The following is a 25372-nucleotide window of genomic DNA, read 5'->3' on the forward strand; positions in this document are numbered from 1 at the left end:
GAACTATTATACTGTTTAAATACTATTTTCTCACACAGGCAAGGAATACAGAAAATGTATAGCATCCTTCCACTGGTAAAAGGTTATTTGATTAGCTGATCAACAGTAAGTTATTCAGATTTCTAACAGGAAGCTCTTTATTTTGTTAAAGACATTTATTGAACATATACTGAAGCTAGTACTGGCAGTTTTGAGAAATGCCAAACATTTGGTCCTATAATGATGTTGTCAAGAGATATTGAAAAAAAAGTGAGGGTATCAGATGCCACCGGGACTTGACTAGATTAGTTACTAGATTGTACAAATCTTTACGTAATAGAAAAATGGAAGAACACTGACATCTTCCAGTGGGATGTATGAATTTTCCTCCAAACTATCGAAATATCACTACAACCTTTTAAATTGGTATACAAATTCAAGAACCACATTCAACATCATTTCTTGTTTAAAGGCAACAAAGGCAGGAGGGGGGAGACAGGAGGCTGCTACAAAGCAGCCTCTGCCTGAGGTGGGCCCAGGCTAGCCACGGCAGAGGCTGCTCCAGCAGCAGCCCCTGTCCACAGGATTCCAGTGGGGAGCTGGCACCCCTGTGGACAGGGCTGCTGCTGAAAGCAGCCTCTGCCCATGGCGTCCCAGGCTTGCCACAGGTAGAGACTGCTCTGGCAGCACCCCTTGTTGTGGCATCCCAGGCTGGCTGCGAATGGTGAGGGAGACAAGGGAAGGGTCTCACCTCCCCACTAGGACCCTCCCTCCCTCCCATAGACAGGGACACAGTCCCAAGCCCGGCTCAGTCTCGGCTCACGCCGGGTCTTGGATCTACCCCTGCAGCACTTCTGCAGTTTAAATTCAGCAGGAGCTAGGCTGCCTGCACGCCCGACTCTTACTATATTTAAACTGCAGAGATGCAGCAGCTTTCCATTACTGACTAATTGCGTCGTCAATAAAAATTTTATCAACTACATGATTAGTGGATTACCTGCCTCTTAACATGCCAAACCTTAGGAATCCTTTAAAATTAGTAAAGCATTATTGCTTTGATTGGAAAGCATGATTTTTAAACTCAATATAAAAGGATACCACAATAACAAATTATGAAATATACAAAAACTAAACTTCCTATTAGAACAACTTTAGATCTTGTCATTGTGAATTAGCATGGGGCCTGAGTGAGATTTCACTTAAAAGCAAAATTAAAAATTTTATCTGTTTGAAGGTTTTTGAGAAAAGTGACAAATATCTTTTTGTTTGCACATTTCTGTAAAGGCCTGAGTAGAACCCTGAGCCAATACAAATTTCTATCTGTGGATAGAAATTGGTATCCACTCATCTGCAGGCTCTACTCACAGGAACCACAGCACCCCTAGCTGGCTGCTGCTCCGAGATGTGTGACTGTACATGTCCAGAACTGCTCCCAGGAAGGCTGTATGATCCCCAACAGGAGATGCAGCTGGCAGTGGTACTGGGGGCAGTACAGCTGCACAATTCCTGGGAGCAGTAGCAGCACATCCTTTTCCTTTGGCTGCTGCAATTCCTAGGAAGAGAGTCCAGTGGATACCAATTTCTATCCACAGTTATTCACATCCACAGGTAGAAATTTGTGTCCATGCAAGGATCTGGGGAGGGGGTGCGGGGGGGAGAGAGAGAGGGAGGATAAAATTATAGTATTTCCATTTAAAAAAGATGGTATCTACTATTCCATTAAGAATGTGCCTTTTGGTCAAAGGCCAGTGAATTATCAGATTATAACAGCTTAATGTCCCATTTTGGACATGTACCTTGCCTTTGTAGGACTGTTTCATCTTTAACTACTACATTCTCCTTTATAATCTATGCTTTTCAATTTTATTTTGAAGATAGATGATACTAAAGCATCATCATTGTTTATTTACAGAGTTCAAAGAACCTTCTCTAAAAAAATAAAAAGATGTATAAGAAGTATGCCTAATGAAGATATTATTATCTGTGCTAAGTAGGTGAGTACACCAAGCCTCACACTTCTCTTCAGCCAACTTATACTTAATACAGACAATACATTACTCCAACCCAAGCCTTGCTTTCATCCAGAGAAGTGTTCTGTCCCAGGTTAAATGTTTGCTACATGGAAAGCAAGACTTTATATGTGATGTACTGAAATATTAGCGTGCATGCCATTAAGCAGAAGGCTTAATTAATTATGCACATGCCATTAGCCAGAATGCTTTTCCAGCAGACCTTTGTTTGAGCAATAATATTGCTGGACTTCAGGAAACTACATGATCCCCTACTTTGCACAACTTAACAGGCATTATGAAAGGTCAGGAATAACCCACTATCTCCATATGAAAACAGAGGAAGTCAATCCACTGAACTAAGCATCCAAATTCTGGACATGGAAAGTCTGCTAATCCCCATTAAGTTAGAAAGTAAATCTATTGAGTTCAACACAAAAATTATTGTGGAGAGGTTGAGCTTAACAGTCAAGAAGCTCTCTGAAAAAATGCTTTCTAGAGGCCAATCTAAATCTCTGTGTCAAGGTCAAATTAATCTCATGTAAATTTACTAAATCAATAGATACACACAAGATGAATTTGGTTTGTAGTTTCCACTGTTAGTATTGTCCTGTTACATTGTAATGTATTTATTTTAGTAATTAAAATACACCCAGCCAATACTCTGAACCCACAAAATCAACAACAATATATCATTTAGACCCAAGTCCAAAATCTAAAACCCTCTCCATAATACTGAGAGAACAAGTCAGTCTTGCGGCATGATCTGGAAATTAGCATATGTAGGGTCCAATTAAAAACATTTTACAGTTGGGGACAGCTTGCCTCCAGCTCCATCATGGTCAAACTTAGATACTGTTAGCTTGAGTACCTCAGTTTATCCCAACTACCACAATACTATGCAAAGAGAGTGAAAAATGGCGTGACAGAATAAAGAGGAAAATAACATCCCCACAATTTATGTTCAGACCTAGGAACACTTCCTCTTGGGCCTGAAGAGACATCTCATGCCTCCTGGAGGCAGATCTCTTACACAAGGCAGAGTGGGCCATGAAAAGATCAAACCCAGTTTCCTGAGATCTTACTACTGCAAAAATAGAAAAATGTTAATTAAGGAAAAGAGAAATAAGAAAGATTACCTTTGACCAAAAGTTGTTACCATCTGGTGGTTGTTCATTGGCCTATGTGATCCAGTTCTCAGTGGACTAGTGCCCATATCACAAAACCCAACACCACAAAAGGTACTAAATGGCACCCTTGTTGGCAGTCTCACCAGAGAGGCCAATAATTGAATGAGCATGGAGACTAAATTCCCTCTCATCCCTAGAAGTGATCCCTTCAGGTCAGGGTTGATGCACATTGGTGGGGCAGTGTGGAGGAAGCTTGCACTCCCACTGCCTGTGCTGTACCTGTTCTGTGGATAAAAAGAGGACTTCAGTCTCCAAGGCTGTCAATTCAGGTCCCTTCACACAAAGGTGCACTAGATTTTCACAAGATTTTTGTTTTAAAAAGAGGGATTACCTTACCCAAAGCACATTCCTTAAAATATAGCTTGATACTTTGCAGAGAGGAAAAAGCTAACTATGTCTTATTCATTGACAGAAATAAAGCTATGTAAAGTTTGGCCAATTCTTCCACATACCTTCTGTGTTGTGGTGTTTGTTGTCTGTGTTGAGGGTTTAGTAAACGTTATTTTCACAGGAGACATGTGTGGTGGTAAGGAGTTGGCAATGCTCTGCATGATATTACTCATCTTGGGGCTGCCACTTACAGGTACCGTGATAGTTTTAGTGACAGGAGTGACAGCTTTCGGGACTTCTTTCAGAAGAACAGGAGAGGAACTAGAGGAGTTAGTTCGTCGTCTTTTACGGGGCTTTTCATCATCATCTGAGCAGCTGACACCTGGAAGAACAAGATTTTTCAATTATATGGTGTTTTTCATCTGACCATCTCTCACTATTTTCCAATAACATTAAGCTTGTTAAGTCTTACATCCATATTCAAATGGGAAAACAAAAGGCAGAGAGAAAATACAATCTTCCAAAGGTCACAGCAAGTCCATGACAGACCTGAGAACTGAACTAGGTGCTCTAATTCCCTCCCACAGATCACACTTGTTCTCATACTACTACATTTCTCTTTAAAAACCCCCAAAGATATTGAATCATATTGCAGTTTAATTCTGGTTAAGAAATTAAAAGAACATAGCCTGTGTGGAGTTTTGCTTATCTTTATAAATATGGTAGAAATTACACTAACAAGACTGCACATGTGTGAGGGGTGTAGGAAGCCGTTTTTCAAATGCATTCCGACTCAGAACTCCACATTCAGCTTTTCCAGCAGGTTTCATCTATGATAATTATGCACATTTAACTAAAATTTCCCTTTATTCTGTCACATCATGCTCTCCTAAACCTTTTGTGCCTTCTTTCATGCAACATTGGGTTTAACTGGTTAACCGATTAAGTGGGGTCCTGGGCAGGGGACTGCTCCATCCGAACTGGAGCAGACCCCACCCTGCGGAGTTGCTGGCTCCCATGCAGGCCTGTGACATATTGGGCCCAGTGGGGGTGCTCCCGAGGCACTAGTTAACTGTTACTTGGTAAGCATCACACGGTAAGGATGATCATTACTAGGTAACTGGTTACCCTTTGACATCCCTATCTCTTCCTCCTTCAAATAGCTCTGAAACCTATTTATCCTATGATGCATTCCTGCTGCCAAGATTACATCCCACTTTACCAATTTGTGCCTTTAGCACTTTGAAGTAGTAACTCTTTTGGTACATTTTATTCATTGTATGCCAAAAAGTAAAACTTTTACCAATATGCAATCTTACAAAAGGAACTTTTTGCATCAAAAAAGTTCCTTCACCTCTCCAATCACTTACCCTGAGTGCAGAAAACTTATGTGTTGTAACAGACTCCACTGAACCACTGATGGTATAACAATGGTCACTAACCAGATGATCAGAATCTACTGGTAAAGCCTGAAGCATCTGACAGGTGATCCTGATTGGTTTGGCCAGGAGGCTATCAAGGGCCAGCACTTAAGCTGCCCCTCCCTTCACTGCTGTGCTGCTCCTGCTCTCTGCCTTGGAACTGTAACACAGGAGCCTCTTGGTTGCTGTGCAGGGTGGCAGAGACCAAGGAGAAGGGCACTGATGTCAAGGTGTTCCCCACCCCTGTACCACATCTCCACAGAGTGAGCAGGGTAGGGCTTCAGAAAAGGGTGGGGGCAGGGTTAGGGTATTTGATTTCAGGTAGATTCCTGGATTGATTTCAATTCAAAAAATGATCATGTAATTAAAAAGGTTGGAGACCACTGTTCCAGAACATGTTCTTTTGGTCCTGGTAAGCAGTATGGCCCTACTATAATAAAATACTAGACCTTATCCAAGATTCTCTTACTTCAACTGGCCAAAAAGGTCACCATATGTTAGACATTATATATACAGAGTGGTGTGTTGTAGCCACCTTTGACATTGCTTCATACACACATGATGCCATGTTTATGAGCAATCACATTACTCCAAAGTGATGAGTTGAAAAACATGCTAAATGCCTGTAGTTCATCTTTGTACGAGATGGCTGGAGATGCTCATTTTCAGGCCCTCATCTTGCAAAGGAATTAAATCTACTCAACAAAAATCCAACCAAGCCAGAATAATCTATGAAGCTCTAATAGAAGATACAATATTCAGAAACTGCAGAACTTGCATTTAGGTGTTCCAAAGGTGAAGAGAGATGATTTGCATGGATTATGCAGCATAATCTTTACGAGGAAGAATTCTATGAAAAGATAAATATACTTCCAAAGATGGTATTTGCTCCAACTATGTATCCAGATCACCTGCAGGTTTTGCATCAGGGCCATACAGAAGGCAAACAAACGTATACAGGGCAAGACAGAGAAAGTCGCTAGTGAAAATGAGTGTGAAGTGAAAACAAAGGCTGCTAGTGGACTAAAATGTTATTTGTTTTTGGAAATTTCATTGATTATGAAGAAACACAAACTTTCATTTCTATATCTGATTGTATGTATTTTACTATTAGTATATTCATTATGGATTCAGTGGCACTGTATTCTAGTGGATTGGGTATGGACCTACAAATTAGGAGAGCTGAATTTTATTCTTATCTGCCAACAATTAACTTTGTGTTCTCAAGCAAATCAATCTCGGTGTCGTTTTACCATTCATAAAATTGAGACAATTTACGTAGTTGTGTGGAAATAGATAAAGAATAAAGCATTACAGTGTATCTTGTACGTACATTAAACAAACTTATATCCATGAAGTTGCTAACCAATACATTTGAAAGTACAGAAATAATACTGCTCATCTGAGGATACGGGATTCACCAAAACTTAAGTTTGTATGTCATTTGGGAGTTAAAGTTTAGAGTATTATTTTGGTGGGAACCACATTTTAGAGGATTGCCCCAAATTACTTTGTATATCTACCACTTCCATGACAGTAAAATTTACTATGAAGTAATAGATGTGTGGAAAATAAGTGTGAGTACTTGAAATATTTTTGTTCCTCTTTGTTTATGGGTTCTGTGACAACTATATTCTTGTTGTCTTTGATTTTCTAATAATTTGCACTTCTACAAAGCTTTTCAAATTATAAAATCAAAAAGCATTATAGTTGGATATAACCTTCACAGATGGATACAACCTACATTTTAAAGCCAGTAAGCAAAGGCACATAAAATGTAATGGCCCAGTCAGACAGTGACTAGCTGAAGGCCACACACCAAGTTACTAGTAGTGCCAAAATTCTAACTCAGCTTTGAGTCCCAGCCTTTTAGCTTTGACCTGAAGAGAATATTGCCTTGTGTAAATTAGTAGTACTTGAACGCTCTCTCACAACTATTACTCTTGGAAGATGTAATAAAGATTAAATGTATAACATTTTTTGCATTTTAAAATTTAATCCCATGGCTTTTATTTGAGGTCAAGCTTTCCTTTTTTTTTTTTTTTTTTTTCTCAACTCCAAATCAGTTTCTCAATTTTGACTGAACTAGTCAGGGACTGGATGGTTTAGGGCAGGTGTGGCCAACCTGAGCCTGGAAAGGAGCCACCGTTTCCCGATGTACATTGCCAAAGAGCTACAGTAATTTGTCAGCAGTCCCACCAGGTGCCTCCTCTCCCATTTTCAGTATCTTTCACCCACCAGCAGCACCACTGATCAGATCAGTGCCTCCTCTTCCTTCCCTGCACCCTCCTGTCCACTGCAATCAGCTGTTTCATGGCACTCAGGAGGCTCTGTGGGGGAGGGAAGGAGCAAGGGCACAATACGCTTGGAGGAGGAGAAGGGGGACCTAGGAGTTGAGCACTGGAAAGTTAGCACCTGTAGCTGCAGCCCTGGAAGTCAGTGCCTGAGCAAGGAGCCACATATTAACTTCAGAAGAGCCACAGGTTGGCCACCCCTGGTTTAAGGGACTGATGAGATTTGTTTTTCATTCCTATTTCATTTGTTTGAATTCAGACCAGTCATACAGTAATTACTATGTAACAGCTCAAACAACCGAAATCTAAAGTTTAAAAAAATTGCTAAGGCCTTGTCTATACTTACCTGGAAGGTCAAATTAAGATACGCAACTCCAGCTATGTTAATTGTGTAGCTGGAGTCTACGTGCCTTAACTCGACCTTCGGCACTGTCTCCACAGCAGGAGGCTGACAAAAGCAAATGGTCCTGTCAACTTCCCTTACTCCTTGCAAATCAAGGCGTATTGGAGTCTAAGAGGGCACCTTCATTGTTTGATTTAGTGAGTCTTTACTAGACCTGCAAAACGAACTCCAGCGTTGATCTTCCAGGAAGTAGGGATGTTAAAATGTGTTTAAAGTAACTGTGTAGCCACTGAAAATTTCAGTGGTTACACGCAGAACAGCAAACGGCTCCACGTGTGTACTGGCTCTCGCATAGCCCCCTCGTTGGAGATAGCAGCATAGGGTGAGGGAGCAGGCAGACTGGGAGCCTGTGTGTGACCATGAAAGTTAATTGATGAGCCCTGGCTCATCGGTTAACCATGTACATGGTTACACTTTCAAACCCCTACTGGGAAGTGAAGATGTGGCTTAAGAGAACATCAATTTTTCTGGTGCTTACATCTACTTTCTATAGTAGATAGGGCAGAATGATTTAAATCTAAGTGATTTACAATTACAAGTAGGAAACCTTGATTTAAATAATCAATTTTAATCTCACTGTCTCCGTTAGTATTTTCCAATTATTTTCCTAAAGAAAGGTTTATTCTCATTCATTAGTTGATTTACCACCAAATAATGCCTTTAGACTAAATTTGGTATTTCCTTTTTGCTAACCGGAAGGCTATTCTATAGCTGTATATTTATTTAAGCACTCATATAGCATAACATACATTTATTCAAATCCTTAATTTTTCATTTTTAAATGTTAGAAAATGGTCAACTGATGCATTTCTTATTTATTAGGCAGTAATTTTTTTTACATGGCATGTGTGTGAAGATGCACTTGAATGGAATTTGGAATTCAATTAAAACTCTACGAAAACATCAAATTATTTCTTAATTAAATAATATTATCTTAAATGTGCTGGATACACAAAAGAACCAATTGCCAAAACATATTTTGCATTTAAAACTGATGATTAAACAAAGAAAGCATCAACTGTATTAGTGAATTGATTGGCTTATTCTGGTTACCCTGGGCCAAATATTGCAAGGATGTGTTGATGCCTTTCTAAGGTGATCTCACCAATATCAAAGCACTTACCTGAATTTTCAGGTGAAAATCTGACCTCATATCCTTCAAGTATTTAGAACTAGTTAATCTCATCATCTCCCATGGCTTTTATTCTTAAACAAGCTTTTCTCCTTTTTCAACTCCAAATCAGTTTCTCAATTTTGACTGAACTAGTCAAAATTAAGAAAATATTCTCTCTGCACCTGCTAATTATTTCTGGTTTCAATTTAGTTAAGGCAAAAGCTTTTCTAGGAAATGTAAATCACATTCACTCTATATGAAGATTGGAAATAACATATAATTACTTAATTCAGTACATGAGAATGGAGTTTATACAGCTCTATATGTAATTAAAAAGCAGCATTAAAATTTGAGGAGGACAGTCTATTTTTATTTAAATAGGTTATAGCACATTTAGGAATTAACAGGTTATCCATTACAAATTAAATTTTAAATAAAAAGGTATATACATTTAAATAAAATCTGATTTCTAATTATTAGATTTCATCAATTTTTATCCATCCTGATAGTAAAAATAATAATGATATAATTAGCTTCTAAAGTTGTACTTTCCAACACACTGCAAAACTGTGATAATATGCAATCCATAGCACAGTGCAAGTAAATTTTAACTGAATCCCTGGGTGAAGTTAGTTGTGTAGTTTGTTTAAAAGTTTAGCTACTGCTAGAAAACAAGAAAACTATATTATTTTTAAGTTCTATTCTTTTGATAATATTCATAAAGAACAAATCTTTAGCTGATTTAAATCAGGTAAGGATTTGGCCCAGTGACGTGACGTGACATGTCATATCACTAGCTGCTTTCGGGGCACTTGAATGATTGTAGAAAAATAATATTCACAGAAATTCTCTTGCTCATCTGAAAAGGAAAAAAGGGTTTATCCTCCATCCCATTTCCTCAAACATAAATCATTGCACTGTTGGCCAGGTGCATATTTTGGGGAAGAGGTGGAAGTGAAAGCTTACTCCCAAGCATTAGGTATAACCACATCAGAGGCATAATTTCAAACTGAAGGAACAAATGATCCACTACTGCATGTCAATGTACAGGTTTTATTTTTCATACTTTGCATTACTGTTATCCAAGACATCAAAATATCACACCGTATTTTTCAATCAATGATTTTGGCCTCAACATACCCTTATGAGGGAGGGAAGCATTAGTTCTTCTTTACTGATAGACTAAGAAACAAAGATGTTAAAGGGACTTGCCCAGTCACACTGTAGGTTTGAGATAGACCTGGGTCTGGAACCCAGATTATCTGACTCAGAGTCCTGTAATCCAAGATCACGCCCTTTCTTTCTGTTTTTATATCAAAGTTACTAGTGTCACTTACTTTTGACGTAAACAGTACTTCCACTTGGCAAGACGACTACGTTGGAGGCTGGACTGGCAGGTCTGGGGGACTTCACTGTTGCTACACTGCCACTTGGAACAGGGGTAGATGTTGGGGTTGAAGTGGTACTTGTGTAGGAATAGCAAACCACCACTAAAGAGGAGAGAAGACACCTTCCACATAACTCAAGTAAAAAATTCCATTATCCTAGCACTATTTTAACAACTTTAAAGATAAACGAAAGCCTAAGGTTTATTGGTTCACTATCCACATCTTTGCCTCTGCAGTCCAACTACTGTGAGGTGCTCTCTGCTTTGAGCCAAGAACCACCATAGAATTAATTGTTTTCAAAGCAGATTTGTAAATGTTTTCATTTTAAAAGCTCTTTCAAACACCACTGAGACTATTTTGCTCTCTACTCATTGTGTATTTAATATTATAGTTCATCATGTAGGTGTTCAGAATTTTAATGAACTTTGTCTTAATGTACTTAGGTCTCTAGAGTTGATCAATGATATACGTATAAAATTGTTATTGAACTATTTTCAGTGGCATGTCAGTCCCTCAATTAACCTGAAAATCCATTTTAAATTAACACAGATTAACATCTTTTAAAATGGTTTTCCTTGTTTAATTGCTGTAACACTGATGTTTACAAGTAGTAGTAAGAGAATTCAGGTGGTATAACATTTCCCAAATCTATCAGAAAAAAACTAATTTGAAAAGTGTTAGGTTTTCTCTAACTGTGTAACTATATTGTAACCAAACCCCTAAAACAAAGCAAAATAAAATTCTGCATCTTAGATGGAGTTTATAGGGGCTCAGAAGAGGGTGGAGAGGATCTTTTCATTTATTAATTTAGTACATTTCATCTGGAGTGGCAAAATAAGAATGATATCCATGTCATTTTTGCAACGTCACCTTCCCTGAATATAACTGTACCTTAAAGGGAACTGTTACAACTTTTATTTAATTCTTTCATTTTTAGTAATTTAAATTTGCAAAACTGCCACATTTTACATCTTCAAAACATCTAGAACGTACGTGGTTTGGCAGAGATGGTGAACCAGTTCAGTTCCTTTGTGTTTTTAGTAAATGTCACGTCATATTCCAGTTCCAAATGCACTAGCACAATATTACATTGAGGTGCAAAAATGTCAAAATGGACTTCAAAGTCAATCAGATTTTATTAAAACATTTCTATTAATATCATAGGAGAATGAAGGAATGAGGTTTTTTGTTTAAAAAAAAAACCCTACAAATTTTGGACTGAGACTAGCCAATCGTGTCCCTTTAAAGCGTGAAATTATTCTTTTCACACCCTCACTATTTGCAGTAAAATACTGGAATTCCCTTACCTTCTTTGTTTCCAGTTTCAGCAGGAACTGGAAGAGATGCATTGTGCTGAACAGCTGCATTAGCAACAGCATTAGCTGTTACAGTGAATGCTGTTTGTGGAACCAGCCGTGGCATCAGCGGCACCAGTCGACGACCTTCTATAGACCATTCTGAAGAGCTGTTTGGTCCAGACATACTAAACAGAAATGCATATTATATCGAAGTGTTCTATTATCCATCACATTTATTTACTAAAAACATGCTTTTTCAAGAGAGAAAAGCTACTAGATAACAGGATCTCTTTTCTAGAGATAGGCTAGAATATGTACAGTAAATTATAATAGAAAAAGCAATCTTACAAATTACCGGTAATACATATTATACTCCTTGAAATAAAAATACCAAAAGCATAATAATGTTCATGAAACAATCATAAAGCTAAGTATGCTATAGAAATAATCATTTCTAAGGCAATCACATTCTAAGCCCCATCACAATAGCCCAAACAAGACTGAAACATATAAAATAACGTGGCCCATACATTTCCTTAACAGAAGTCAAACTTAATATTTGGTTTAAAATATAAAGCACTGCCTAATGGAAAGACTCTTTGCTACTTTATGCAGGTCATGTGAAACTAATAGCTTACTTATGCGCAATAGTTGTTAGCCGTTCATCATTTACGGCTCTCCGAACTTCAGCACGATGGCGCTCAGTTGAAATGCTGTCAAAAGAGAAAGCAGCCAATACATTTCAGATATGGACAGACAAATATATTTATCTGATCCTGATAGCTAAAATGAAAATGTCACATATAGCTCCATTCTGGTGGGAGGAGGTGTCACTGTTTACATTTTAGAGATTGCCACTTGCTTTGGTCCCTGTGACAGTGAAAATAAAATATTTTTCTATTCTAGAGAATAGAAAGAATTTTACCATAGTTACTAAAGATTACATTAGCCACTGCATGGCTGGACTTCTAATTCTGGGTTGCAATCTTACAAGAATGGAAGTGAGAAAAAAATTTTATTTGCAAGATAAGCAAATTTGACCAGGAATCATTGAAAGAAAGTAAATAAGGAATCCCCACTACATTGTTTCTGGAATCACTTTTCTGAACTAATAGGGGAAGTAGAGGTGGGTGACAACCTTGGAAGCAGTGATCATGAGATGGTAGATTACAGGATCCTGACCAAAGGAAAAAAAAAAAAGAGTAATAAAATACACACCTTGGACTTCAGAAAAGTAGACTTTGACTCCTTCAGAGACTTGATGGGCAGAATCCCCTGGAAAGGAGTCCAGGAGAGCTTGCAGTATCTTAAAGAAGCCTTATTGAAGGTACAGAAAGAAACCATCCTGATGTGTAGCAAGAGAAGCAAATATGGTAGAAGACCGGATTGAATTACAGGGGAAATCCTTGGTGAACTTAAGCACAAAAAGGGAGCTTACAAAAAGTGGAAACTTGGACAAATGACCAGGGAGGGGTATAAACAGGGCTCGACAATCTTAGTAATCTACTCACCCGTGGCGAGTAGATTACAACCCGGAAGAGCCGGGTTCTGGCAATCTGCACATGCACAGAACGATCTGTGCAAATGCAGAACGCTGGACAGCACGGCTGGCGAGTGGGGCTCGCCGCGGCGTGGTAAGCCTTGGGTATAAATGTCATTGAGGAGCCTTTGGCCATTATCTTTGAAAAGTGGTGGAGACCGGGAGAGATCCCGGATGATTGAAAAATGGCAAATGTAGTGCCCGTCTTCAAAAAAGGGAAGAATGACGATCCAGGGAACTATAGGCCAGTCAGTCTTACTTCGGCCCCTGGAAAAATCATGGAAGGGATCCTTAAGGAATCCATTTTGAGGCACTTGGAATAGGGGAAAGTGATCAAGAATAGTCAGCATGGATTCACAAAGGGCAAGCCGTGCCTGACCAATCTGATTACCTTCTATGATGAGGTAACTGGCTCTGTAGACATGGGAAAGTCAGTGGATATGATATACCTTAACTTTAGCAAGGCTTTTGATACGGTCTCCCACAATATTCTTGCCAGCAAGTTAAGGGAATGTGGATTGGATAAATGGACTGTAAAATAGATAGAAAGCTGGCTAGAAGGTCGGGCCCAGCGGGTAGTGATCAACGGTTCGATGTCAGAAAGGCGATCGGTTTCTAGTGGAGTGCCCCAAAGTTCAGTTCTAGGACTGGTTTTGTTCAATATCTTTCTTAATGACCCGGATGAGGGGATGGATTGCACCCTCAGCAAGTTTGCAGATGACTATGCTAGGGGGAGAGGTAGATATACTCTAGGGCAAAGGTGACTAAGTCCAGAGTGACTTAGAGAAATTGGAGGATTGGGCCACAAGAAATCTGATGAGGTTCAACAAGGACAAGTGCAGAGACCTGCACTTGGGACGGAAGAATCCCAAGCATTGTTACAGGCTGGGGACCAACCAGCTAAGTAGTAGTTCTGCAGAAAAGGACCTGGGGATTACAGTGGATGAGAAGCTGGATATGAGTCAACTGTGTGCCCTTGTAGCCAAGAAGGCTAATGGCATATTAGGGTGCATTAGGAGGAGCATTGCCAGCAGATTCAGAGATGTCATTATTTCCCTTTATTCGGCTCTTGTGAGGCCACATCTGGAGTATTGTGTCCAGTCCTGGGCCCCCACTACAAAAAGGATGTGGACGCACTGGAGAGGGTCCAGCAGAGGGCGACCAAAATGATTTGGGGGCTGGAGCATATGACCCATGAGGAGAGGCTGAGGAAGTTGGGTCTGTTTAGTCTGCAGAAGCGAAGAGTGAGGGGGGATTTGATAGCAGCCTTCAACTTCTTGAAGGGAGGTTCCAAAGAGGATGAAGAGAGGCTGTTCTCAGTAGTGACGAATGGCAGGACAAGGAACAATAGTCTCAGATAGCGGTGGGAGGGGTCCAGGTTGGATATGAGGAAAAACTATTTCACTAGGAGAGTGGTGAAGCACTGGAATGGGTTACCTAGAGAAGTAGTGGAGTCTCCAACCCTAGAGATTTTTAAGTCTCGGCTTGACAAAGCCCTGGCTGGGTTGTTTTAGTTGGGATTGATCCTGCCTTGGGCAGGGGGCTGGACTTGACCTTCTGAGGTCTCTTTCAGCTCTATGGTTCTATGATTATAAATTTAATTTAAAGCAGAAAAATGCCATTGATAGGAAATGTGTGCAGTGCTTTTGAAAGAAAACAGGGCATAAACCAAGAATACACTCACCACACATACCATAAATAGTGTGTGGTTTACCTAAGCACTTTGGAGAGTTCTCCAAGAAGGTCTTTCTTTTCCTTGGTAAGGTCCCCCTGTGCACGCAAGGCACTGATAACTCCAGCATATGCCTCAAGTTCTAAGGAAAAACAGAAATAGGATTAGCTCTTCACAGTTAACAGCAAAAAGGAAAAATAAAATCATTGTTTTAAAAATGGTAGATTTTCTATTAATGCATTCACATCTTATTACTCGGCTGTATACAGTTATACATAGCATATAATGTGATTTCATAGCAGATTCTCTAGAAAGCAATTTATAAGATTGTGATCAGGTAACACAAGCCTTCCACACAAGAGAACTTCCACTGACACGAGTGGGAGTATTACATGCAGAAGGACTTGAAAGTCTGGGCCCTATTTTTACAAAGTACTGTGGAATTTTCCAAGAGTAAATGAAATATTTATAAGATCTTTGATAATTAGCTTTAAAAAACTTCATAGGAAAACTTTACTCAAGAAAAACTTACTTCTATCACAAGAAAAGCTGATTTTCCCTCCAACACCACTTTTTAATAAGGTGATGACAGCTTTTTAGCCATCATATACATTTTATACTCAATGTATCTTGTCTAATTTCCACATCATATGCAACTGTTTAAATCAGAAAAAAATGCTAACACAGTGAAGCAACAAGGAACATTCAGATCTCTAGTGTGCAACCAATATATCAAAGATAATGAACTGATTTAACACTAAAAAATTAAAATTATTCTTTAGCTTACAGAAAACTCTGAAAACCAGAATGTGAAAATGCCACTTAGTCAAAATATATAATGCTAACATCATGGGGCACATCTTTCATTTAATTGGTATTCCATCCATAAATTCAAAATCTTATAGTTGAGAGAGCCTGTTAGCATTTTTACGATAAAATCCTGGTTTTCCCCATACGTTGTTAAATCTGCTATTTTAATATGAACTGGTTTGGAACTTACCATATAAACTGTCAGTTCAATTTATCAATGCTTATTGTTTTAGTTACTTCACATTTTACAAAGAAGAATAACTAACTCATTTAAATTAGCAATCCAATCTGTTAATTTTCTTAAAGTCACCTATAAAACTACCTGTGTTTCCATACTATATATAGCTATACAGACCTACAAAATCAAATCCCAGTTAACAGAAAATTTAAGTATCAAGAGAGACAGAAACAATAACAAAAAAGTTGCCAAGAGCATAGATAGCAGTCAGATAATAGCTGCCAAAAAAAGCAGGACTTGCACTGTTTTCAAAAGCTGCCAGCAAGTTTGACCAGTGGACCCCACATACACAAACAGAGAATCCTGCTCAAAATAAGTCCTACACACAGCCCAGTCCTCACTAAACCAGAAAGCAGAGAAGACACACTTTGGTCAGCCATAACTCCCAAGCCAGGATATTGGTTAGGTAATTACTTACGTATTTAAGGCTTAGATGATGAAGCATTTTGTACACCAATCTATTGGTTGCCTCTAAAGTCAACAGTAATATGAGAGAAACATCAGTATTTTTCTCTGCTTAGATGTAGGAAGTTACTTAACTCAGAAATCACTGGGTAAAGTTTGATTTTTTTTTTGAAAACCACTATATTAAGAAGTTGAAATTTATGTTTTAGCATCATGGCAGGCAATGAAGCTCACAGAACAGACGTACGCAGATTCCTCACTCCTATCCCTAAACGGTGCACAAAAATTGTAACTGGTGCAGTCTTTGGGAAACCTAGCGATATGGTCAAAGTAAGGTATAAAAATAGGTTTATCTTAAATAAATGGAAACATGCAAATCCAAACTTAAGGCTGCCACTTCATCCCATATTTATGTACTGCAGAGCAGTGCTAGATTTCACACTACGATATGATTTATTTAAGTCAGTGGTTCCCAATCCGTGGTCCGTGATGGCATTGCAGGAGGTCCGTGGAAAGCTTAAGGTGGGCCCAATCCTTACTTTTCTTTTTTTCCTCTTTTCTTTTCCTTTTCCTTCTTTTCCTGGAGAGAGGTTCTGTGAAATTTTAATGGATTGAAAAAGGGTCCAAATGCTCGAAAAAATTGGGAAGCACTGATTTAAGTATTGACACTTTTCTAAAATCTTCCATGGCATTTAACTTACTACGGAGTATCTGTGCCTTGCAGATTGGCCTGCAAGAGAACTAGACTATACGTCAGGAAACATGGACTATATGCCTTGTTCCACTAATGACCTGCCTGATTTGTGACCTTGCTACAGGGCAAGTCACTTCACCTCTCTGTGCCTCCATTTCTCTTCCCTTATCTATTTTGCCTATTTAGACAAAGTTCTTTCTCTGGCTACGTCTAGATTGCAAGCCTCTTTCGAAAGAGCACCTAGACTACAACCAGTAGTTTCGAAAAAGCAGTTTGCATTACATAGCGCCTTTTTTCAAAAAAACACTTAAAAAAAAAGGCATTATTCCTTGTAAAACGAGGTTTTCCGCGGTTGAAAAAACTGCTGCATTCTTTCAATTTACTTTTTTAAAAAAAAACCTGTAGTCTAGATACTCCCTCTCTGTTTCTGTATATCAGCTTGCAATCTCAGATAGGACCTCTAGGTGCTACCACAAGTAATAAATTATTTAATAAAAATAACAGTTCAGATTCTATAAACAATATGTAGTCTCTGAAAAACAGAACCCTCCCTCACATGATAATCGAGGAGGAGGAGGAGGAGGAGAAGAAAAGTTGTTTAATGGCATCAACAACAACAAAAGGCTGACGAGCACAAATAGCAATCAGATAATAGCTGCCAAAAAAAGCAGGACTTGCACTGTTTTCAAAAGCTGCCAGCAAGTTTGTCCAGTGGACCCCATTTACACAAAGAATCCTGCTCAAAATAAGACCTACACACAGCTCAGTCCTCACTAAACCAGAAAGCAGAGAAGACACACTTTGGTCAGCGGTAACTCCCAAGCCAGGATATTGGTCAGGTAATTGCTTCCGTATTTAAGGCTTAGATGATGAAGCATCTGAAAACCTCAAATGACTTTACAAACATTAACATTAACCTTCATGCTTCTGCTGCAAACTAAGTAACACAGTACAGCACTCTTTTAATAGATGGATAAAATAAGGCCCAGAAGAGATTAAGTTATTTGCCAAAAGTCATATAAGAAGTCAAGGCCTCTAAATATTTAATCTCTTGACTCCCTTTACTGTGTTCGATCACTAGACTATGTTGCCAAAATCAAAATCTGAAAAAAAAACCTTAGATTTGTTTTCTTTCAATATTAAAATGCAATTAAAAACTATTAAGAAGAGTTGCCTTATTACCAAAAAGGCACCAAAAATATTTTTTCAAGTATCAGTTTACATTTGGGCAAAGCATCAAGAGTTCAAAGTATAGCCACAGTATTTCAATAAGCTCCTATTGTTATGACCATTATATCAATTGAGATTGTTTTCACATCTCACAACCAGTTTTTGTCCTCCAGTAACTGAAGACTGGAAATGACATTGTATTGTGGGATTTTTTTCTGTCATTGAGAATCTGCATCACAGTAGTTTTACTGATGTAACTCAAACCACTGACACAACTAAACACGGGGAGCAATGAAAGATACATTTTTGTATTTATATGTTTTCTCTATATAAAACCAAAAATGCAGATAGGAAATTAATCAGACATGTGGAGATTGAAACTTCTCAGTCTGCACTCACTTTTGACAGAAATGTCTTCTATTTGCATTCATGTGCGTGAAAATATAATCTGAAGTGTAGATAAGTGGAGGCAGATACATGGACTACTGTATCCACCAGAGGGACCGTCCATCCAAAATGATTCTGTAAAATTAGGTTTATAACCAGCTCTATACATTAATCCATAATGAGCATCTACGATTACCAAATAGCATTAAAGCAAGAGCTGTGAAAACACTGACACCTTCTGATCACTTTCTATATCTTATAAGCTTAATTGCAAACATATCAACATGTTTAATGGAGACATTAAACAGAGAAAGATACATAAAGACCCAACAGTCAATGAATAGTCAAAACTGCATCTCACTGTACCCAGTTTGCGAAGAATCCTCTTGCATTCATCCCTGCTGAGATCCAAAAGTGTTGGCCACACAACAGGCATTCTTTCTCTGTCTTTGTGCTCCTGCAGAGCTCAACCTCCCTGAAAAAGAATACAAATACTGTAAGTCCAATTCAATGCTCTACATTTTGCTTTTGCAACTTGATTAGTGAAACCTCTTTCCTCTTCCAGCCTGCTCAGTGCTTCAAAGTAATCTTTCTTTCCATCAATGTATTCCTCTGCTTGAACCTTTGCAAAAGGCTCACCATTTCACTATAATGGAATTCTGCAACTTCAAACCTGCCACTGACTTCTTATACAACCAGTTCCTCAGGCTTGGTCTACATTTGAAAGTTATACTGGAAGAGCTAAGTTGGTCAGAGGTGTGACTAAACCACACTACTGAATACTGTACCTATGCCAACATAACCCCCATGTAGACACAGGTATGTCAATGGATGATTGCTTCCATAGAGGTACCTAATGTTTAGGGAAATGATGTTCCCAAACTAAACAGAAAAAATGTCTTTGTTAGTGCAGGTTGCATTTATATTGTCTGGCTATACCTGCATAGCTGCACCAGGGTAGCTATACTAAAACAGTCTCCATAACATAAGCACACCTGAGGGTCATATTAGCCTGTCTCCTGAGACCTGCCTATATCTTTTGCAAACCTTCTTTCATGTTCTGCTCTCTCTTAACACCTGGAATTATCTCTGAATTGATATACAAGTCTCCTCCCTCTTCACACATAGGAATTATTTTGGCTAAAATCCATAGAACAAGATTTGGCATTTGATTGTTATGTTGCAGACTGACAAAAGCATCCTGAAAATGTATTTGTTCAGGCACACTATACACACAGTATCTAACTTGCCCATCCATATCTTGACAGTGATAAAAACCACACTCATTAGAATGATTTTATCTACCCACTAAAAAAAAAAAATACTTGCCAGAGGCAGACAGGTCATTAGACTTGTGCAAGACAGTGACAACACTTGTTCTGCACTTGGGCTATTAGACTGAAACGCCACAGAGCAGTGATTATGGTTCTGTGTTTAGCAACATGAACACAAAGCACAGATCGCATCATACAGCAGAATGTAAACACTGCACTCTCCCGGAGCACCCACAGGAAGCTGTGACAGTCGAACCAGCATGCTCCTACCCCACTCCCAAATTCATTGTGCCTATGATCACTATCCTGTAACAGACCTGGGGGCTTTGTGAAAATAACTGATCCCATACACACACAAAACAAGGCAAGATGAGCAAGGGGCGGGTGGGACTTTAAGATAACCCCAGCACACCCTCTCAAGATGGAGGAAGTGAAATGCCTCCTCTGACCTCCATATTATGGGGGAAGGGACAGAAAAAGCTCCTGCCCCAAAGCCGAGAAGGCTGCTCCCTCTTTTCCTCAGCCCAAGAGAAGAAGAGGCTGGGGGAAAGGGCAGCTTCCTGAGGTAGAGCACAACCCCCCCCCCCCCCCGCCCCCAGGCATGATCACCCTCTTTCCTCAGCTAGGCTGGGGGCTGCCCTTTGTATGGGGGGCGCGCCTCCTTCCTCCCTCCGCCAGGGGGCGCTGTGTGAGGGGGAGGGACGCAGCTCCCTCAGCTGGGGGAGAGGTGCAGAGGAGGGCACAGCGCCCTCGCCTCTCAGTCGGGGGCACAGTGTGTGTGAGGGGGGACACGGCTCCCGCTTCCCTCAGCGCGGGGGCCGGACGGAAGCCTCTCGCTCAGCCCGGGCTGCTCAGGGCAGGCTCAGCCCCGGGCGAGGATGCTCCGCCGGCCGGGAGCTGCCCGCTCCTGCGCCTTTCACTGACGTGGACACAGCGCCCGACAGACCCTCGGGGGGGGAGTCGCCCTCCCGGTCCCGCCCAGGCTCCCGAGGGAGGAGGGGACCCACCTGCCCGGCCGTTCCGGGAACATCTAAAGGCTCCTCAGCGGCAAAGCCCGGGTATCTTCGGGTTTGTTTAGTGGCGGCGGTAGGCAGCTCTCCGTCCAAGCAAGATGGCGGCAAAACAGCAGCTCGCATGCGCGGCCGCGTGGGGCATTGTGGGAAATGTAGTTCCTCCGCTCATAGCTGCCCTTCCCACGGCCCGCTTCAGGCGTCACGACGTACCCCCGCGACCGTTGCGCGACATAAGGGGCGGGGCAAGGCAGGGGATCAACCGCACGCTTCCAGGAGGGTGGCTGAGGTCGCCGCGCGGGGGGCCTCTGGGAGTTGTAGTCATTTTCTGGTAGGCGAGCGTAACGAAGAGAGGCCACGCCCAGTGAGTTGGAACGCAATACGGAAAGCGAAAGGGGACAGATATCCTGTTCGCGTTTGGCTACTTTGCGCAGACCGAAGTAGATAGGCTGCAAGGTGTTTGCTCTGCTCTCAGCCCCACAGTCTTGGGGCTCCACTGGGTTCTTGAGTGCAAAGCGCAGCCCAGTGCCAGCCAGAGGCTCTGCATACTGGAGAGGGGGCTGCGTTGCTGGATGCAAGGGGCCCTGGGCTGGGTCTATGGGGCTTGGCGTGGGAGAGGGGGCTCAGGGCTTGGCGTGGGAGGGGGTCGGGGCCCACGCCCTGGGCAGACCGTACCCCACAGAAGCGATCGGCATCTCCCTAAATCAGTGGTTCTCTGAGCGGAACCCTTGCAGGCGGGCTTGGGGCGAGCCCTCCCTGCGGGGCAGGGAGCCTGCGCTGGCCCTGCCCTCCTCCCCCCTGCAAGGTTGGAACACCAGCGCCTGGAGCGGGGCAAAGGGGCAAGCCTCGCGGGCTGGATCCAGCGTGCGGGGGGAGGAAGCAGCTGCCACTCCCCTTTCCCCTGGCTGGGAGTGCCACAGGAAACCCGCTTGTCTGGAGGTTTTCCCTGCCGCTCCCACTGATTGTGCCTGGGAGCAGCAGGAGGCATGGGGCCAGGTAAGTGCCCCCCATCCCCCTCGTGCACCCCATACCTCTCACACACTCCCCTCCCGCTGAGACCCTACACCCTAACCTCATTTCTGCAGCCTACCTCCCACTCAGATGTCCCTACCCCCACCCCTTCTGCACTCTGCCTCCCACCCAAACCCCCCACACTCAGCCCTCTCCTGCACACACCCCCAGCCAGACCCTCCCCACCCCACCTATTGTGTCATCGTGAGTGGTTGGCCGAGGGTCCATGGAAAGGTAAAGTTTGAGAACTACTGATCTAGATGAGCGAGTGGTCATGGAGCTCTGCACTGTGCCTGGCTGCAGGCACCACCCCTACAGCTCTCATTGAATATTGTCCCTGGATGATGATAGCTGCGGAACTGGCACTTGGGATGGAGCAGCACATAGAGCCCCCATGGCCAACCCTTCACCTCAGTGTTGGAGGGACATGTTGACCAGTTCCAGGAGCCAGGCACCTAGTCTGCCAATTGTGCTGTGCCAGCAGCACCACCATCCAGACTTTTAGTGGCCGAGTTAGCTGTACTCACTGGAGCCACAAGGGTCCCTTTTTGATCTATTCCTGGCAACCCTATGTTGGACAGTATGTGGGGAATAAGTGCATTGCAGTGTTCCTAACTTTCAATTATGTCACAGGTTTTGTGTTATTTGTTTGTTTTAAATCCTCCAGGTTCTGGAGTCATGATGAGTATTTGGTGGTTGGTTTTTTGTTGTTGTTGTTTTTTTAAGGTCCTTAGTGGTGGTGAGTAAAAACTCCACAACCAGAAACAAAGAAAAATAACTTAGAATTTCACATTTTGAAATTTTAAAAATAATGTTGAATTGCTATCAATTGTGAGTCTGCACGCACTTCTAAGATAATATAATGTCCTGCCCTTCCCTTCTCCCTGCAAAAAAATAATTGCATGTGCCTATCAAATGTGAGTTACGGTGACCATGTGTTCCCAAAAGCTACAATAGTTGTTTCAGACTCAACCTTGGTATGGCACGGCCTGGGCCACAGGCAGAGTCTGTGTCTCCTGTGGAGAGAGGCAGCAGAAAACCAATGCAATGGAGACAGTTTTAAACTTTATAAAGGAAAAATCAAGAAATTAGTCAGGAACAATAATAAACATAATAGAATAATATTTTTAAAAACCACTTGCTTAGGAGAATAAACTAAATTACCATTGCCATCAAAAGGGTTTTTTTCTAAAACATTCTGGCTATGTCTACACTGCAGGCTTCTTGTGCAAGAACTGTTTTGTGCAAGAGTTCTTGTGCAAAAGGTCTTCCACAAGAGCGCGTCCACACTGCCATGTGGTTTTGCGCAAGAGCGTCCATGGCAGTGTGGACTCTCTCTTGCGCAAGAAAGCTCTTACGGCCATTTTAGCCATAGGGGTTTCTTGCACAAGAAATTCATGTTGCCGGTCTACACTGCCTTCTTGTGGAAGAGCTCTTGTGCAAGAGGGCTTATTCCTTGTGGGGAGAGGAATAACTCTTCCGGAAGAAGCCCTGTTTTCCGACGATGTGCTGTAAATTTACTTGCGCAAGAATGCATGTGCAGTGTAGATGCTCTGCAAGTTTTTGTGCAAGAGCAGCTGTTCTTGCGCAAAAAGCCTGCAGTGTAGATGTATCCTCTGTGTCACCCCATGGGAATCAACTTCTCTCCCTGGCTACAAAGTCCAGTTTTACCCCTCTCTTCTGCTTTTACCTTTATCTGGCTTATGGAGCTTTTTTTTTTTTTTTTTTTTTTTTTGACCCTGCAATGACAGCACCTTTACTAAACAGGTCCACTTATGAACAGCAGACCCTCACCTGGAGGGTCTATCCATTCCTCAAGTACCCACATTTTATTTTCCTTTGTCAGCATACTAATGGTCAACCTCACAGGCCATAGCTGCCCTTTGCAGGCATACTCCTTGTATGTGGCCCATGGTCCAGCTTCCTTTAACACAACTTCCTCTGGCCAAACCCTTTTTCACCCTAGTGCAGTCTCTTTTCACCTTCTTCTCTAGCTCACTTCCAACTAGTCTCGTGGGGCAGATTCTGAGCTCCTCTTGTTGGCTATTTCCTTAAAACAGCATTCCAGACTGTACCATAGCTGCAGCAGATAATGCTAAGGCCAGAGTTCCTACGCATATTCTAAAAATAACTTTTTATTTGCTTTGTAACGTTCTACAGGTTGGCCACCTGGAGGAGCAGCTGCAATGTCACTCTCTTTGATTCACAGTACTGCAAGGAAAGATTCTCAGCTGGAATGGCCAGAAGATAAACATTGTCTACAGAAAAATGTTACAGACACACAGGAAAAATAAGTGAAGTATAATAAACAAAAAAGTCTCCTGAAGGTGTTACTGTAAATCAGTTTGTGCTTGCATTTTTAGCAAGAAAGTAAAAAATGGGAAGCAGAAGAGGATGGGCTAGTGGCTAGCCTCCCTGGGCAGCTAGATCACTGGCTGCCCCTTCTCTCCATGATGCCTGAGAGTTGGGCTAGATCGTGGCAAGGTTGTCCTGATCCTACTACCCTGAAGGAGCTTGGGGAGGGGTCTGGACTGAAGGGTCCGAGAGGCTGGGCCTGTGGGCCATAGTTTGCTTCCCTTTGGTTTATCAGTGGTCCCCAACCTTCTGGGGCTGCCAAGCACCCAGGGGCGGCACCGTGCATGCGCCACGCGCCTGGGGCCGTGCATGCGCCTGAGGTCCGGGGCACAAGAATGGCTCGGGCTGGTCCTGGTCACTAGGCAGGTGCACATAAATGCCCCAGCAGGCACCGTGTTGGGGACCACTGGTTTAGATAATAGTTAGTCCTGCTTTGAGTGTAGGGAACTAAACTAGAAAGTCTCTCAAGGTCCTTCCAGTCCTATGATTATTGATTACAGTTCCTAACTTGCAATTTCATATTCTCTGAAGACTATGAACCACTTGGATTCTAAAAAAAAACTATTTTGGACAACATAGTCAAACAGAAGACTTTACCTTTCTGTTTCTTGATAACGAACTCAAGAGCCAAAGTGAAGGCAAGTAGAACCATTTGTGCACATTATTTGAAGGAAGAATTTGGCTTAAATATAGCACAAATTAAGTTTGATTCAGAAAAGCAGAGAGGTGTAAATTGCACTTTCCTTTGTCATCCACTACCTTCCCCTGACAAACTCTGGATTAGATTCTCCTCACCCTCATTTATCAGACCTGTGCGCAGGGGTTGTGTGAAGGGTGCGAACGCATCACCCATGGTCCTTCATGCTCTGCCATAGGGCCAGTTCTGGCCAACTTAGGGAAGTCAGGGGCAGTGCATTGCCCCAGCCTCCCTCCCCCATGTTCTGGCTGGCTGTGGGGAAGCAGGGAGGTGTGCTGCCCCAGCCTCTCTCCCCCATGCTCCTTCCAGCCTGGGAAATCTGGGACTGATTTCCCCCATTCCTCACCCAGCAGTGAGGCGGGTGGCGAGGCTGGGCTGGGGGGGGGGGGGGGGCAGCCCCTTCCACAGCTCACACACCTCCTGCAGAAATTCCTGTGTACGGGCCTGTTTGTGATGTCAGTGAGACAATTTGGCAAGAATAGGATCAAAACTTCCTATGAAGAGTCTGGTGGACAGCCCTTTTGTAGTTTCATTGTGACATCCATGGCGGGGGAGGGGTTCCATGATGCATTTGTGTAAAAAAGGATTTTTCACTTTCTCCCCAAAATATGTTTTATAAAAAGAAACATGATAAAATATGACTTTTCTCAAGCTGCAGATGCTGTCTTGCTGCTGATGTTGTA

At 41.8% G+C, this 25372-nt stretch overlaps 1 protein-coding gene and 1 long non-coding RNA gene across 5 annotated transcripts in view; one reads left to right on the forward strand and one right to left on the reverse strand.

Moving 5' to 3' along the window:
* Positions 1-20779, reverse strand: part of EMSY (EMSY transcriptional repressor, BRCA2 interacting) — a 60431-nt gene extending 39652 nt beyond the window's left edge. For all 4 annotated transcript variants that reach the window (XM_006133587.5, XM_006133585.5, XM_006133584.5 and 1 more), the window contains exons 1-7: positions 20624-20779; positions 18709-18817; positions 14681-14780; positions 12065-12139; positions 11436-11611; positions 10078-10230; positions 3631-3890 (exon numbers count right to left, since the gene is read on the reverse strand). In XM_006133587.5, coding sequence (XP_006133649.2) covers positions 3631-3890; positions 10078-10230; positions 11436-11611; positions 12065-12139; positions 14681-14780; positions 18709-18778 — 834 coding nt within the window. In that variant the 5' untranslated portion in view covers positions 18779-18817; positions 20624-20779. The remainder of the gene's footprint in view (positions 1-3630; positions 3891-10077; positions 10231-11435; positions 11612-12064; positions 12140-14680; positions 14781-18708; positions 18818-20623) is intronic.
* A 318-nt stretch (positions 20780-21097) lies between these two features.
* LOC112547511 (uncharacterized) lies at positions 21098-23963 on the forward strand. Its single transcript, XR_003091271.3, has 2 exons — positions 21098-21622; positions 23798-23963. It is a non-coding gene; the product is annotated as an uncharacterized LOC112547511 (long non-coding RNA).
* The last annotated feature ends 1409 nt before the right edge of the window (positions 23964-25372 follow it).

This window comes from Pelodiscus sinensis, chromosome 1 (assembly GCF_052426305.1).
Source record: "Pelodiscus sinensis isolate ZL-2025 chromosome 1, ASM5242630v1, whole genome shotgun sequence".
NCBI classification, from domain to species: domain Eukaryota; kingdom Metazoa; phylum Chordata; order Testudines; family Trionychidae; genus Pelodiscus; species Pelodiscus sinensis.